Source organism: Tympanuchus pallidicinctus, unplaced genomic scaffold, assembly GCF_026119805.1.
Source record: "Tympanuchus pallidicinctus isolate F22 unplaced genomic scaffold, pur_lepc_1.0 scaffold3, whole genome shotgun sequence".
Taxonomy (NCBI): Eukaryota; Metazoa; Chordata; class Aves; order Galliformes; family Phasianidae; genus Tympanuchus; species Tympanuchus pallidicinctus.
This window is the reverse complement of record NW_026294747.1, coordinates 36,831,188-36,847,714: the sequence shown is the minus strand read 5'-3', so window position 1 is coordinate 36,847,714 and position 16,527 is coordinate 36,831,188. Positions and strand designations below refer to the sequence as shown.

Genomic DNA, 16,527 nt, shown 5'->3' with positions numbered 1-16,527 from the left:
ACAGAAGTTTGGCTACTGGCACACAACTGCATCTTTCAATCAGTAAAAGTCACGTGTGAATTCATAGCACAGTGCAAACTGGGTATTACCAACAAAAGAAAATACTGTTTTTGTCAGTACAGAAGACATACACAGGCAACTGTGTTTATCATTAAACATCGCTCCTAAAAGGGAAACTAAACTTTGAGTAGCTTCTGCATAGAGCCGAACAGAAAATAAATTGACCTTACTTAAATCCTTGTAAGAATAACAGCGAAGGAAAAAAAAGCAATAATGTGCAGTGAAATAAAGCAGCAAATATTTCTCATGTTCCTAGAGAAAAACGTAAAAACCACCCAACCCACAGATAAACATACAAACAAAAAATAGGAATGTGGAGTTCGTTAGCAGTTCCCTTGTTCAAACTAAAAGGCCCAGTCCTCTCCCTGACACGTCATAAATCTGAGAGCACATCTGTTACAGTGCTTAAACTGTGATGCGCCAGATGATGACCCATCAGTGCAAACAGAGGAAAAAAGTACTCTAATTTCTGTGAACAAATAACATTTTTGTTACCTTTTGAGCATAAGTGAAATTCCATCTTTAAAAAAAAAAGAAAAGAAAAAGAAAGGGATAGAGATCTTCCAGTACAGTGAACCAGTTCACACACTTAAACAACCTTAGAAAAGAAAACACAAATAAACAAAGCAAATACTTTCTCTTCTTTTCTTACTGGGCTCTATAAACTACTTTCCAGGTTCTTCATTCACTAAAAAGCACAGCAAAACGCAACACAGACCTTCTGAAATTACTAAAAATGGCAACACAGCTATGATATGCCAAACTTCAGTTACTTATCCTAAATAAGGTGGTTAACAAATGACCATACCCAGGTTATTTTATCTGGAAGGAATTAAAAATATATACTTAGTTAGGAACCTGACAAATCGATTACACCCCAACGACTGTTTTTCTGAATTTCTCTTAGGTCTGCCTGACATAAAACTATTGTCTATAAAACAGTAAATTTCAGCACTCAGTATTACCGTGCTTTAAGTCCTACTTTTAAGTGGAAGAAAGAAAAAGAACAAGAACAATCTTTTCCTCAAGGAGAAATAAATAGAAAATTTGAAACCAAGAAGCTACTAATAGAAAAAAAAACCCTCTATTAAAACTTTTAATTGCATACAGCTTTACAAAATTTCATAGAGATATGTTGTCACATTGAAAATAAAACACTCAGTTCAGACACTTCCTTCCCACAGAAAGTTACGTACAGATTTGATGAAAAAGAACTCCTGAAAGAAGATAATTCTCACACAACTTTGCCTTGCAGTGATCAAACCAACATCTGCTATTGATCAAATCAACATCTGCTATTCGTCCACTCACAGCATCTAACACAACTCTCCTCACCCCTTCCCCCCGTTTTATTTTTTTATTGGTGTAGTCAAACATCTAACCTTGCTGAGAGTAAGAACAACATTAAGTTCTACTGACAACAGAGCTGTGCATATCTGGAACGTTTCTCTACCAGAAAATTCCAGTAACTTCCCTAAAAACCAGCAAGTTTGATATCAAAGGTGCTTTAATAAAATCAGCAGGCCTGTACGTCTAGCTCTTCAAGATACCTGCCAGGACACATTTCACACAACAAGATGAGTCAGACAGGAAAACAAGTACATATCCATACAAAAATGAAATAGTTTATGTAGCATTTAATGTTCACAAATATTATCTTTTTTGTTAGAAATCGTAAGTTCATTATAAAATTTGGCATTACACTGAATGTCTACTGCATATGCTGATGAGATCTGGCTGTAGAAAGGAAGAAAATAAACAGCTAAAACTTGAGAAGTAACAGTCCTTTCTGTATCACCACATTACCCATCTGACTTCACAGCAACACTGCATTAAGTTCCTTTCCTGCCTTTTGCACAGTCTGACATTTCTTCATTTGTTTGGCTTTATCAAATTAAAGCATTTGCTCTTTGCTGCTAAAAAGAATCCAAGCTGCAGGCTTGCTGACATCTTTCCTCAGCAAAAACCCTATTAGTGTCACATTACTACATGCCATTTTCCTCAATAATCTGTACATGTGTTTCTTCTATTTTTTGATTGTTTTTTAATCAACACGGAACTACTTTGGACAAAATTTTTCCATCATCATTTTAAAGGTATGCTTGCTCTTCTTAATTCCATTTACAAAAACATTCATGGGCTACTCACAGACCCGTGCATGAGGAGCTCCTTGGAGAAGTCACATTTACAAAGCACTGTACAAAGATAACATTTCTAAGGAATTAAACTAGGAAGAACTTACCTGCTTCTCACTCTCCTGAAGCTGGTGGTTTTCATCTATGGCATCTTGAAGAGATGTCTTGAGTCTCTCTGTATTAATCTGATATACTTTTAGGGTGGACTTGGCCTACATTTAAAAAAAAAAAAGTGTGCTGTTTCAAGTGTATGTGAAGACATAACAAGCAGAGTCACCACGGACTGGTTCTTAATTTGTCTAAGTACATTATATTTGTATTCTCATCCTTTTATCACAATTTCTACAGCTTTTGCAGACTGAAGTCTTGCAACAACGTGTACCATTGTAGAGTAAGAAAGCAGAGAAAAGACAATGGAATTGCATTTCCCAGTAAGTGACAATCACTATAAGAAATCAACATTTAGTAAATCACGGCACATAGAAATATTAGAGCCTTTGCAATTCTTCTCATTTACATACCATATTATTTCTGCCTCCTACTAGTCAAAATTGTAAACAAATAACTACATTGAGAATGAAGGAATGATGAAGCTTTGAAAACAGAAATTATAAGATAAGACATACCTCAGCAACTTGTGATTGGATAGATTTTGCCTCTTTCTCCAGAGATTCCAGTCTTTCCTGAATTTCAGCCACCTGAAAATAATTATTTTTTTACACAGCTTCTTCAATAGATTCGACTGGAAAAGTCTAAGCAATTGCTGAAGTTATTTTAATTTTCAAACTGTGAAGGTTGCTAACTCTAAACCAGAGAAAGCTGTTTTTCTGAGAACATTAAAATGAGTAGCAACACAGAAAAGATCATTTCTATTCTTACCAATTTATCATTTTCTGATTGCTTGGATTTTTCTTCTTCCAGTTCCTTTTCCAGATTCTCTATTTCTTGGTTGAGTTCCAAGTTCGATTTGTTCAGTTGTTCATGTGTTTCCTAAATCAAGTTGTTTTGACAATTAACACACTTGATATTAACTACATAAAAAGAATACGTTTTAAATTTCATTTTAATGCAAAAATGACAAAGTACACTTAACATCACCAAATCAAGTAGAAATCTCAATGAACCCTAGACTCATGCATGCTAACAAAACCTTTAACAACTAGCTCTATCGGGTCTGAAGTACAGAACAAAATAAATCTGTTTGCTTTTTTGTTACTTGAGTTTTATAAATATTCCGTTATTTCATTCAATCTCTTTTGAAATCTTTTACAAATATATACTAAGTACAAGGGATATAAATGCAGCAATTGCATCTGATTTTGTTACTGTGTCAATGCAAGGCTATTCTGAACTTATGCATGCCTTTTCTTTAAAAGTCCTGGTAATTTTAAAACGTTCCAATAGGCTATAAAATGCATCTGAAGTAAATAGAACATGAGAACATACTTCCTGCAGTGCCCTATCTCTCCTGTTTAACCAATTAATTATTGTCTAGCATGCCATTGGCTCTAGTATCAAATGATGATTTCATCTTTCTTCCTTTTTCTTTTTTTTTTTTTACCTCAAAAAGAGATGCATCTGATTCTTTCATAATGTTGTCATCCTTTAGAGACAATTCTAAATCTTCCAACTGAAAAAAAAAAATCAGAACTTATATAAAAAATTGCCTATAGAACAAATAAATAGATATATTTATATATCTATTTATATATATATTATAATATATATATATATTATTATATATACAATAAATAAAATTCTAGTCAAACACAGATTTTGATTGCAGTGTGAGATACCAATAAGGCACTGAATTGGAAGGTTGTTAGGTTACCTCTTTTTTGCTAAGGCTGAGTTTCTCAAGAATTTTGCATTTCTCTTCAACTAGTTCAGCAATTTTATTGGCAAGCTGTTTTTCCCTTCCTAAAATAAACAGACAGTTAGATGTTGCAACATTCACACAATAAAAAGTAGCAAAAAGAAGGTTTGTGAAAGTTATGCATCAAACTACGAAAAATAAGCTTACCTACATAAAGTCGACTTCTAACCTGAAAGAAAAAGAAAAAAATAACAACCTTGAAAACGTCTTACATAGTATCTGAAGATTACTCTTACATAGTATCTGAAAACTATTGTCTGTGGTAACAATCAGGTCACCCACTGAGCTGAAGAAAGGAACACAAATAAAGGCTGCAGCCCAGTAACACACACTGCCAATGCAAAGTGGTAACGGCCAGAAGAAGAGAGGAAGGACAAAGGATAGTTACTCTACATGCCAGCTCAGACTTCCTGCGAAAAAGCAAGAAACCGCATGCTGTAATACATAACAGTCAGAGCTGCAGTAAGGGCACTACTTGATGGGCATCCTGCCCACTTCCCCCTGTGGGAAGGACCAAATCAGAGGCTGCCACGTGAGGACTAATGCCATAGAACCAAAATTGAACAAACAGCAGGATAAAATGCTACTAACAGCCTGGACAAGAGATGAAGAGGTTGAATGAGCCAAAATGTTGCAAGATGACATTTCTCTCACAGATGTGCCTGGAACATGTCTCTAACATCTAAGGAGAATGAATTTCTCTTTGAATTTCCCTGTAACCTTCTCATCCCAAGTCAAGGAGTCTAAGCAAGAAAAATGGAACAAACTCATAAGCACATCTGTCCTTTCAATCCCTAAAAGGGTTGATACTGGATGGCATGTAAGAAGAAAACAATACTAGAATTGTTATTTGATTCAAGTTTAAGTTGAAATTTACATTTTATATCCATTGACTGGAATGGAATACAGTAAAAAAAATTGCAAATAGAAACAAAGCAAAAAACCACTAAAGGAATGATAAAAAAATTAGAGATACATTAGCTTATACACATAAGGATTCCTCTTCCAGACAACCTCAATTGCTGCTGCAGAATAGGTGGTATTTTTCCAGGCGTAATGAGATAACAGAACCTTTAATACAAACGCAAGTGCTCTTATTTGAAAAATAAAGATGCCACGCAGCCTATCTCCAAAGACAAGTGTCATCACACCTAGCACCAAAAATCACACTCTGATTACCTGAGTACAAACAAAACTTGAAGAATACTGGATTACAGATAACAAATTCATTTCTTTAGTAGGAAGAGGTTGGTAGGCAGATTTGCATGGGTGAGGATCTGAGTAATAACAACAGAAGGCAACCCAAACCTCAAAAATATCATATGATGTTTGTGTTAAGAGGTTTCAGTACTACATTTCTTCAGCTCACCACTCACAAACAGCTCAAGATAAAATCAGTTCAGTACTCTGACACGTAGCATCAAGGTCAATGGTCAAAGGTTTTTAAAATGCGTCCCTTGATGGGGATTCATCCAGATTGTTTTCACCTAGTTGCTTTAGAAAAACACCTCCTGTCTTGACAATGTGGGCTACATCCCAGCTATTCTCCTTTTTTTTTTTAAAAGAGAGTCTAAATACAGAGTTTTAAACTACTGTGATTGAAGTATTATGTACCTTGCAGAGTAACAATTTGAATTGTTAGAAACTGCCAATGTAGTCTGTATATCTGCATGCCAGTTGAACACTTACTGACTGATAACTTCTATATAGGAACAGGAAAATTGTAAAGGCTCCAGCGATGCTGACAGCGATCACTAGTTCCCAAGGGAAACCATAGAGATCAGGTCCCGGTCTCATGTCTTCAGGCAGCGATGCCACAGCCTGAAAAATAAAATTGAAAGATTGAATTGAAGAGGTAAATATTTTCAACAGAAACAGACACAAGAAGTAATCTAAGTCAATATGTACAGCACAGGGCTGTACATCTAGCTTTTCTGAGACTCCAAGATGGTGGTTAACAGGAGCCTGAGTTTTGTATTACACGTTTACTAAACGGAAAAAAAAAAAAAAAAAAAAAGGATCCAGCAAGATCTGATAAGGACCAGACAAAGCTCTGAGAACTGCTCCTGCTGTGCGTGACAGTCACAACTCAATGCGTACAGTAAACGCAACGTGTCTTGAATAACCTGTTGCCATACAGCAAACCTCAATCTCTAATTCTTTAATAAAGCCTTAAAACCATCACTACCTCAGCAGGGCACAAGCTGGGGCGGGCTCTCTCTCCGGCACCTCTCCCACCCTGAAGGGGCGGGCAGCGTGTACCGATCCCTCCGGGCGGCTCAGCGAGCGGCCGGGCCTCGCCGCTCCTCGGGAGCACAGTTCGGCCCTACGCCGCGGGCTCCCCTGCGGAGCCCCGAGCCGCCGCTACGGTGCGGGCCGGCTTTCCCCAGAGCCCGGTTCCCACCACAAACCCCAAAGGGCTTCGGAGGGGCTCCGCACTCACCCTGCGGGTCGCCTCGGCGGCCCACCGGCGGCAGCGCTGAGCCGCGTCCCGCAGCCCCAGCCAGAGGCCGGCGTCGGCGGCGCCCGTCGCATCCTCTCGGCCGCCGGCAGCCATCTTGCCGCGGCGCCGGCACGGCCACGCGCGGCCCCCTTCCGGCCCCTCGCCGGGCAACCGGCCGTACCACTGCCGCCGGCGGTAAGGGGGAGCGCGGCGGGCCGAACCACTGAGACGCGTAGGGGGACGCCGCCGCCGGGAAGAGGGAGATCCCGCTGCGGCGGAGGGGAGAGAGCGGGACGGCGGCAGCGGGCTCCGGGCCTCGGCGCGCCGCCCAGCCGGCAGCGGGGCACGACGGCTGGCGAGCCCGGCAGGCCGCCCTCGTGAACAGCCGGCGCCCGGAGGAGCGGCTCTTCCGACACCGACGTGCGCTCGCCGGCTACAAAACTACTTCGCGGACACTTACCTCCGCCGTTTCTATTCGCCCCGCGTCACGGCGGAGCCGTACGCAGACAGAAGCGCCAACGGCCGGGCCGGCTCCTGAGACAGACCTTGCCCCGCGCAGAGGCGGGCCTGCCGTCACACTTGTGACTCGTGCCCAGGGACGACAGGTGGCGGCTCTCCCCGCCGTGAGGCGCGGCCCGGCCAGAGGGAGGCGTGCGGCGCCGCGGGGGGGCTGGGCCTCGGGAACACCTGCCTGTCTCGTAAAAACCGCCCGTAATGCGGCTGCCGTGAATCTTTGGGCAGAAGCTGCTGTCGCTGCGAACGATTCTGGAGAAAAGACCTTTACGATCAGCTAGACCAGCCACCCTCCATCGCCACTACTAATCGCGTCCCGCGGTGCCGCATCTACACTCGAACACCTCCAGGGATGGTGATTCCACCACCTCCCTGGGCAGCCCGTTCCAGTGCATGCCTGAACATTCTTTCGGGTAAGTTTTTCCTAACACCTAACCTCAGCCTTCCCTAGCACAGCTTGAGGCCATTCGCTCTCATCCTGTCACTGCTCCTCGATAGAAGAGGCCGACCCCTGCCTCTTCACAGCTTCCTTTCAGGGAGTTGTAGAGAGCTGTAAGGCTTCCAGAGCCTCCTCCAGACCAAACAGGCCTAGTTCCCGCAAGTGCTCCTTATAAGGCTTGTGCTCCAGACCCCTCACCAGCCTCGTTGGCCTTCTCTAGACACACTTCAGAATCTCAGTGACTTTCTTGTAGCAAGAGGCCCAAAACTGAACACAGTGCTCAAAGTGCACGACTCAGAACAGAGTACAGGAGGACGATCACCTCCCTGGTCCTGCTGACCACACTATTTCTGATACAAGCCAGGATGCCATTGGCCACCTTGGCTATCTGGGCACACTGCAGGCTCATGTTCATGGCAGTCAACTAACGCCCCCAGATCCTTTTCCTCAGCACAGCTTTCCAGCCACTCTACCCCAAGCCTGTAGCACTGCCTGGAGTTGTTGTGACCAAAGTGCAGGACCTGACACTTGGTCCTGTCAAAGCTTGCAATAGTTGGCCTCAGCACATTGATTCAGTCTGTCCAGTTCCTGCTATAGGTAACTGGACTTCCTTCCTACTCTCAGTCATATCGACACTTCCTCCCAGCTTGGTGTAATCTGCAAATTTACTAAAGCTGCACTCAATCCCCTCATCCAAACCATCAATAAAGATATCAAACAGAGTCTGCTCCAGTACTGATCCCTGGTGAACACCACTGATGACCAATCGCTAGCATCTTAGCAACAGATACTCATGGAAGCGAGGAGCAACTCTTACCTCTTTGACAGGACTTGTAATTGCTGAAAAAACAGTCTTTACCAGTGCCCCCATCTCAAAAGCACTCAGGCACAGAAGTATCTGATTTATCCAGCCTACGTCTGCTTTGTTTGTAAGGAAGAAAAAAAAAAAAAAAAAAAAAAAAAAGAAAGAAAAGAAAAATTATGTTACTATGGTATATTTAATATAATTCCAACTTTTTTTTTTTTTTTTTGGCCATTTCAAATTAGGAAATTTTGCACATACCATTATCTGGAATGTAGTTCTGAATTTGGAAAATGTTATCTGAGAAAGGCTTTTCACCATCATGTTGAAAATCAGCTGCTAAGCTTGGCATTTTTTCTTCAGAATTTACTGAAGGGATCACTGTTTCTTCTGAATGTTGCTCCCTGTCAATAGGTGCATCCATTTCATATTTATCCTCTGGCTTTTTTTCCAGCAGCCTTCTTTTACCACCCACTCCTGCAGATAATTGTGAAAGGAAATGGTGTTTATTATCAAAGGATTGAACAACTGTTCTCACACAATTTTTATTTTATTACAAGATATGAATATCTAACTGAGGTTTTCATTTTATTTTCTTTCTTCTCCTCAACAATTAAAGATGCCGTGTAAGATTAAAGATCAGCAGATCTTTTAGGAAACTACAAAATAACAAACATCACAGCAAAATACAAAAAACACAGACACATTCATGCAGAAGGATATTGGAAGGAATCAGCTGCCTTATTTCCTCTGACTTGAGGTAAATTTTTTGGAGTGAATAAAAAGCATTTCAAAATACACTTTAAAAAAAAACAACAAACCAAAACAAAACAAAATTCCACACTTTGCCTAACCATGTAGAAAAACATAGAATCTACAACAAAATTATTTTTTAATTCTAATCTCCAGGGACACGAGTGGCCAAAGATCTCCATCACAAGTAACCCAATAGCTTCCACAAGTAGGCTGTGATTTCACAGTGAAGCCTTTCACATCGGTGCAGCTGTACAAGTTTGTTTCCCTCACAGAGCTGCTCTCAGCTTAACATTTGTAAATAAAATTGTTGCTACATAATGAAATGGGTTCGGTGAATCTGCATTTATCACACAGCATTTCCAGAGTGAGACTGGTGTCACTCTCACATGGGATAATCTTGACACCTAGGTGGTCCCCACTAGTGTGTAATTTATTTTTTGAATTTACAGGTTTGTGAATATAAGCATTGAGGTTATTCTGTTCATTTTGTACTATTTCAACTGCTTCTGTTTTTTATTTTCCCTGCAGTAGTTTCCAGTTGATTTAAAGTGCACATTTCTTCATTCACATATACTGTTCTCCTTTTCTTCACTTCGTTCCTCTTTTGAAAGTGAATGGTGTTCACTTGAGAAAAATCTCATGCCTGTGAACACTCTGTATTTTCAAAACTTAATCTTGAAGGTAAATACAGAGAATCTTTGGAGATAAGGTCATCATAATAACCTCTTATGTTGGTGCTTTCCTAGATTTAACTACTTTTAGAAACACGTTCTTCAATACTGGAACAACTAAACACATCCCCCTGTAAACTCCACACTTTCTCTCCCTCAGCTACTGGAAACTGAAACATTGTAAGATCTGTAGAAATCCTAAAGGGAAGAACTGGTTCTGTTCTTCTGATATGTCAGGCATCTCTTCTATATTGTGTCCGAGAGTCTCTCACAGTACTGAGATGGGAGAAGAATTTGACCTGATTCAATTGGTTTATCACATCTGTCTACATAATTAATAAAACTCTTTCAGATGTTTTCATACCAACCTGGCTGGCCGTAGTTTCTTTCCAACTCTGGATCTCTATCTTCAGTGTTTTTTAGCAGTTGACTTACTGATACCACATCTTGTTCTGAACTGCAGGGATCAACTGGATCTTCTCCATCACATATTAATTTATCAAGAGATAATCCTGTGCTGCTTGAGGTATTTTTGGTATCATTAGGATTTGCTGTTATCTCCCTGGCATTTGGCATGCTGCTGTTTGAATCTGTTACTTCTGGTGCATAACTCTCATTTGCTTCATCTAACACTCCTTTGACTGTCTCATTTGATTCTTTGTCTGTGTGTGATTCTTGCTGGTTTAAAGTCTGTATTTCTTCATTCTTACTTGCTTCATCTTCTCTTTCTTTGCTTTCATGGTCTTCCATAGCATCTGTATTTTTCTCAGCCTGCCCAAAATTTAGAACATTGCTTAAACCCAAACTAAACCAATTTGATGTGGATTCTCGACTGTCACTATTTTGTTCTTTTTCTGTCGATAACTCTGTGGCTGCTGTGTCATGTTCATTGTAGGAGTGAGTATCCACCCTAGAAACATCATGGACTTGTACATCATTTTCTGGTACCAAACCAACATTCACGTTCTCTTTACCAAAATATAGAAAATCCTTCAGTCCACCCTGAAGCCAACCAGATGCACTGGGCTCTTGTTCCTCCTTGTCATGTGGCTCCTCTAAGTCATTGTCAGTAGTTACTGCTATTTTTCTGCCTTGGTAACTGTTTTCTTCTGACGGTTCAGAAATGGCTTTTAAGGTCTCTTCATCATTTTCACTTCTCGTGGTGAACCACCCTGCAATATCAGAAACCACCCAACTAGACTGAGTTGGAATGGGTTCCAATGGGAGACTGTTTGGGAGTTCTGACTGTTCGGCATCTTCATTTCTGTTCTCATTTTCACTAACCAATTCCTTGTTTGCAGACTCCTGACTCTGAGATTCTTTGGAACCGTTTTCAAAAACTGATTCAATTGTTTCTTCATTTTGGAAAGAGTCTTCTGTCTGATTTAAGAGTTCATTTTCTTGCAGCTCTGATTCTGCGTCAGGTGGTGAATATTCACTTTCTTTGTTCTGATGATGTAATGCGCTATCTTCGCTTTCAAAAACATACTCGTCTCCATCAAGACAAAGGAAATCAGTTTCCTAAAAGAAAAATATAAACTTCTAAACTATTTTCATATATAATTTTCTACAGCATTGTGTAACACAGCAATATACCTTTATTCTCTTCCTCTGTGTGTCTGTAACTTTATACAAAGAACTGTAAGTAACTGAATTTTTCCTAGCAGTTCTATATTACTTACCAGATAAAAAATTATCTTAAAATACAATAAATACACAAATGGAGCAATAATAAAAGAACTTTGTCTTGAATTATCTGAAATAAAATCTGCATTGAAACGTGAATTTCTAACTTGTTTTTAGATTTTTCATGTGGTGTAAACTGGAGAATCTGGGGATTTTGGTTTACCTTAGTGAGCACTTCAATTTCTTCTGCAATTAAAACTTCCTCAACCTTCACAGCATCTTTTGGGAAATATCCAAAGTCTTTTCCTTTCTGTAAGACATATTAAGCATTTAACACATTTAAGCATTTAAACTTCAATGATTATTATATTGGGTGCCTGCATATGTGCTAGAAAAGAAAAAGAAAGCTTTATTTTTTGTTTCTCCTTCACAAAATTGTTCCGTTTGCCAATTCAGGAAGCAAGAAGTATATTTTATGGCATGATAGCCATAGGACAATGGGAACAGTTTTAAATGAAAAGAAGGGAAATTTAGATTAAATGTTAGGGGGAAATTCTTTACTCAGGTGGTGGTAAGGCACTGGCACAGCTGCCCAGAGAAGCTGTGGGTGCCCCATCCCTGGAGACACTGAAAGCCAGGTTGAATGGGGCCCTGGGCAGCTCTGCACATGGCAGGGGCTGGGTGGGCTTTAAGCTCCCTTCCAGCTCAGTTTTACTAGCATTTGGAATTGGATCTGCCCATCCACTGCTTTTAGCTGTAATGTAAATAATGGTTGCTCTAACTACACTGTCAGTTGTTCCAAATCATTTAATATATGTGATAACTTCTCTGGGAACTTTCTGTGAGCACTGAGCTGTAACGTCAGGTCCCAACACTGGATTGTCCACTAAGTAACCATAAAAACTCATTACCAGCAGACCTGACCCAACAGACCTGAATGTTCTTAAGGGAACTGGATGCAATCATTGCAACCAAATGGTTAGAGGAGAAGTCAGAAAAGTTGGATTCTGATCTGGGCTTTCATTCTCAATAAGGAATTGATAGATTTGATTTTTCCTCTTACAGAAAGATAAAAACAATGAACCATCTCACAAATACGATGTTGACCCATGGCTAGTTAACATTACAAACGAGATGGAAAATCCCTAGAAGGAAGCAGGCTGCTGCTGCTGTTATTATAGTATCTAAATTATTTATGTGGGAAGTCTATCAAATTTAAATACTTACACTTCCTATCCACAAATTTTCATTTTTCCTGGAAAGTTTGGAATACACAGTTATCTCCTCCCCTGCTTTGAAGCTCAGATACCGGCAGTCAGGTCCCAAATAATCTGCGGTGGCTTGAACTCTGCTCATTGCCGCTGGAATGATGTGTAGGAAGAAAGGAGCACATAAGTATGGTAACCACTTCATCTGAAGTCAGACAGGTTATTGAAAAACCCTGACATGTAGTAATATATTAAAATGTTATGATACGATGATACCACTCCATCACCAAGTGGAAAGTTACTGAAAATACAGAATGGAAAAAAGAACCCTTTCCTGTTTTTTTTTCTGCTGCTTCGTGCAGACACTAAGGTGAAAAGCTCCTGTCCAATATCAGCATTGTTTTTAGCACTTACCATCCAAGCTTTCAAGGCTGAAAAGCAAGTCGAGAATTAGCAAATTCAACTATTGTTTGCTCTAGTCAGTCTGGAGCCCATTCCCTACACAGACTGATATCTCTGAGCACCCAGAAGCTGGGGAAGTCAGAATGGCTCCCCAAGAAAATCAGGCTGTCAGCAGAGGAGGTCTAAGCATTTAGTATGAAAATGCCTGCACATTACCCATTGCTGTCCACTGGTGATTCAGTGGCTTGCTGACTGCCTCCTGCAAAGCTATTTAATCCTCAGGAGCTCCATTACCAGTTACTGCTCTTACTTCATCTTAAAGACATAAGGATAAAGGATCTGTGTGCCATATAGAAAGGATTATAAAACAAGCAAACAAACAAGAAACTCCAAACAGTTTGCCTAGAATAGAAAAATACAGTTTTACAGAACAGGCAATGAAACAAAGATATACGTTCTTTCTTGCTATACAGCCTACCTTTTTCTTTTTTGAATATATATTGCCTGTATGTGTGTATGTATATATGCCCAGAACCAGCGAAAAATATTTTCAAGTTGCTTTATATTGACTGCCTTGTGGAAACCTGAGAAAAATGAACTATTCAGGAACTTTGTTTTGTTTTGACTGAACTTCGATCTTTCTGTTCTTACACAACACAGTCCAGAAAGTTTTTCAGGAATATTCCTGGTTTTTTTTGTTTGAAAATTTTAAGCCAATTATTCATAAACTTAGCATATTGACAACAGAGATTTTCTATGGCTACTCATTTTCATTTGGTGCTTTATTTAATTTCAACATAATGGTTTGCAATAACTAAATATACACTGACAGCTTTAGGAAAAAAAAAAAAAAGGAGTTACTTACTCTCACATTCCCAATCACCACATTTCTTCCATTCTGAAAGTACCTTTGTACTCCGTAGGCTTGTTAAAAATGAAAGTACTAGCAGGAAAATTCTGGGATCCACTATCCTTGACATTTTTGAGTAAGTCTAGAAACTGTGGATGCACTAATGTGCAGAGCACAAGAATATTTTACATTATTTTTCTTATCCAAATGGAAAGTTGTAAATAAATCCCATTTCCCTTCTCTCACCTGCTTAAGCAGAAGTACACTATACTCAGTCTGCTAACAAACTGCAAAGTCAGGTGTCCTGATTACATGCATGCGTTTAATAATTAACCAAATCCTCATAGCTAGACTGATGTTTTGAATACAAAGAAACTGTGGTTCTGCTCACATCACAATTTATCTATCTATCACATAGGTATTTCTTTGTTTTCTGGATTATGGATGAATTTGTAAGTTATCACAACCATAAGATTTTAAGCTGGATTATAAATTACACGTATCATTACCACACCATTTGTCAGAGAGAAATGCTTCAAATCTAAGCAGGTGGTGCATCTTGCTTTTTAAGAAATGCCTTCTGTTTCTTAGCAACTTACCCCCCAGTGGAGTTACAAATGTTTTCTCAAATACATATTATACTTTAAAGTAGTTACGCAGGAAATGGTGCACAGGTTATATAGGTCGGGCTGTAAATATGATCCTACAGAGTGGTTTGCTTTAGAAGTAGATTTTACTTCAAATGCTTCAGAGCGTTACCCTGAACTTCTGAATAAGCCTGCCCTTCTTTCAGTCGTGAGCATGAGTTGCACGTAACTTGTTTTGCTTTTTGTTTTTGGGAGCCTGAGCTGTGTCTTACTTGCAGCATAGTTCCCCTCTCTCCTGCTCCCCAACGCAGATCTGCCAGATACCTGTGCCGAGCCTGACCGATGAGCCAGCACGTGTCTACAGGAGGCTGGGAAGTAGAGCACAAAGTGCACTGCAACCAGGGCCGTGTTAACTAGCAATGTCCCACAAAGAAAGAAGTCATGGTAGCTGACGTCCTCCAGTTGCAATCCAACACTTTGCCCCCCACTCTTGCTATATGACCTGATAGTCAGACAGCCTCTGCTATGATCTGACACACCAGCTGCCTCTGCTATGAGTTCTCTGGCAGATTACCTGCCCCATGTACCCACTGGGATGAAATCACACCTGATTCATCCCCAGTGCTCTCCTCTCAGTAGCACCAATTGATGCTGCCCCATCCCCAGCACCAATGTTCTCTCTCATCCATTCCCCTGGATCTTACAATGAGCCGATGACTGGGGACCTTTCCTGGGGCCCTTGTGGGTTTAACCATAGGGGGAGAAGGTGGAGAAAATAGAATACCAGGCAACTGAAACATGACAAGTTCATGGAAGCCTGGAGAGGAAAAAAGGGGACGAGCTTTTCATTCCCAAATTGCTACAGATTAGGATAGACTGATGAGAAAGAGTAGACAAAGGAATGTGTATTGGTGAGAGGGAAGGACTACAGAAAACATTGATATTAGGTAGAACCCCAATATAAAGCACTGTACAAAATCAGAAGGACAGAATTTTTATACTGGCAAGATTAAAAGCTGATCAGAAGAGTCAGAATGTTGCTTACCAGCCATGGAACATAAGACAAACACAAACTATGGGTTTAGAAAGACTAGCAGTCTCTTTTTGACCCTGAAAAGATGTAAGTGGTTCACCTAAAAATGAAAAAGCCAAATACTCTGGCACTCAAAATTACATAGGTCAGCAAGTTTGCACTGGAGAGGAAACTAAGACACCCACACATTATAACTACATTTTACACATTACACGTTTACATTCTACACATTATAACTGTATTTGTTAAAAGATACCAAAACAGCTCTGACTTTTCATGTGGATTCTCAGGTCTTTATATGGAGATACTGAAATTGTTGCAGCCCATCGTAGCTGTTCCATTTAATCTACATCTACAGTTTTCGAGTTACTGTGGGCAATGCTTATTGTGTAGCTTAGTCTCAACAATCACTCTTCTAGGTTTTAAGCTGTTAAAAGGCTGTTTAGCAGTGCTCTGATCTTTGTTATGTGTTACACATTTAACATAACTTCAATAACAAAATACGTATCAGATATTATTTTCTTCAGGATGTAAATCCCACACTTGCAGGTGCGGGATTTATGAACATGGCTTCTAATCACCTTTGAACTTAATTCAAAGATAAATGTTCATGGAGTTTATTATAGCTGGCTTCCAAAGGACAAAGTTGAAAACTTCACATCAGATTGAGCGACACTAAACTTTGTTTGTTTGGCAAGTAAAAGCTAGGCACTCTTCTGCAGAACTGAAGCAACAAATGTAAGTACTATCATTCATGCAAAGACAGACAACGCTAACAAAAAATTAAAATTAAATTCCATTTCCAACAGCTTTTGTAAGGATGAAGCTATTGTTAAAAATATTATTAAATCTCTGGGAATTATATTTTAGTAACTAATTACTGAACTACAAATACATAACATATATAAGTACATTAAAAACTTGATAACACTGTACAGTTTTGATTATATTTTTATGATAGCATCGAAAGGTTCTGTACAGAATGTAAGGTTTTACTGGGTAGAAGATTGCACAAATAAGTGGAAGAATATTAAAACATAGTTCTCTTGATTTAGGATGTTAGTGTAAAAGTGCAGATCAAGTTTTATACTGAATTATGTTTCATGCAAAAAATACATACTTTTGT

The 16,527-nt window shown here is 39.7% G+C and overlaps 1 protein-coding gene across 6 annotated transcripts in view; it reads right to left on the bottom strand.

Annotated features, from left to right (window-relative positions):
* Positions 1-14,079, bottom strand: part of MIA2 (MIA SH3 domain ER export factor 2) — a 28,030-nt gene extending 13,951 nt beyond the window's left edge. For 2 of the 6 annotated variants that reach the window (XM_052694637.1, XM_052694638.1), the window contains exons 1-13: positions 13,797-14,079; positions 12,549-12,682; positions 11,545-11,631; positions 10,064-11,216; positions 8,530-8,745; positions 8,284-8,384; positions 5,761-5,892; positions 4,219-4,240; positions 4,027-4,115; positions 3,757-3,825; positions 3,075-3,185; positions 2,822-2,893; positions 2,303-2,407 (exon numbers count right to left, since the gene is read on the bottom strand). In XM_052694637.1, coding sequence (XP_052550597.1) covers positions 2,303-2,407; positions 2,822-2,893; positions 3,075-3,185; positions 3,757-3,825; positions 4,027-4,115; positions 4,219-4,240; positions 5,761-5,892; positions 8,284-8,384; positions 8,530-8,745; positions 10,064-11,216; positions 11,545-11,631; positions 12,549-12,682; positions 13,797-13,911 — 2,406 coding nt within the window. In that variant the 5' untranslated portion in view covers positions 13,912-14,079. Of the gene's footprint in view, positions 1-2,302; positions 2,408-2,821; positions 2,894-3,074; positions 3,186-3,756; positions 3,826-4,026; positions 4,116-4,218; positions 4,241-5,760; positions 5,893-6,514; positions 6,623-6,974; positions 7,107-8,283; positions 8,385-8,529; positions 8,746-10,063; positions 11,217-11,544; positions 11,632-12,548; positions 12,683-13,796 lie in introns of those variants that run through there. The other 4 variants (XM_052694636.1, XM_052694635.1, XM_052694640.1 and 1 more) reach the window with 4 other exon arrangements.
* Between the last annotated feature and the right edge of the window lie 2,448 nt (positions 14,080-16,527).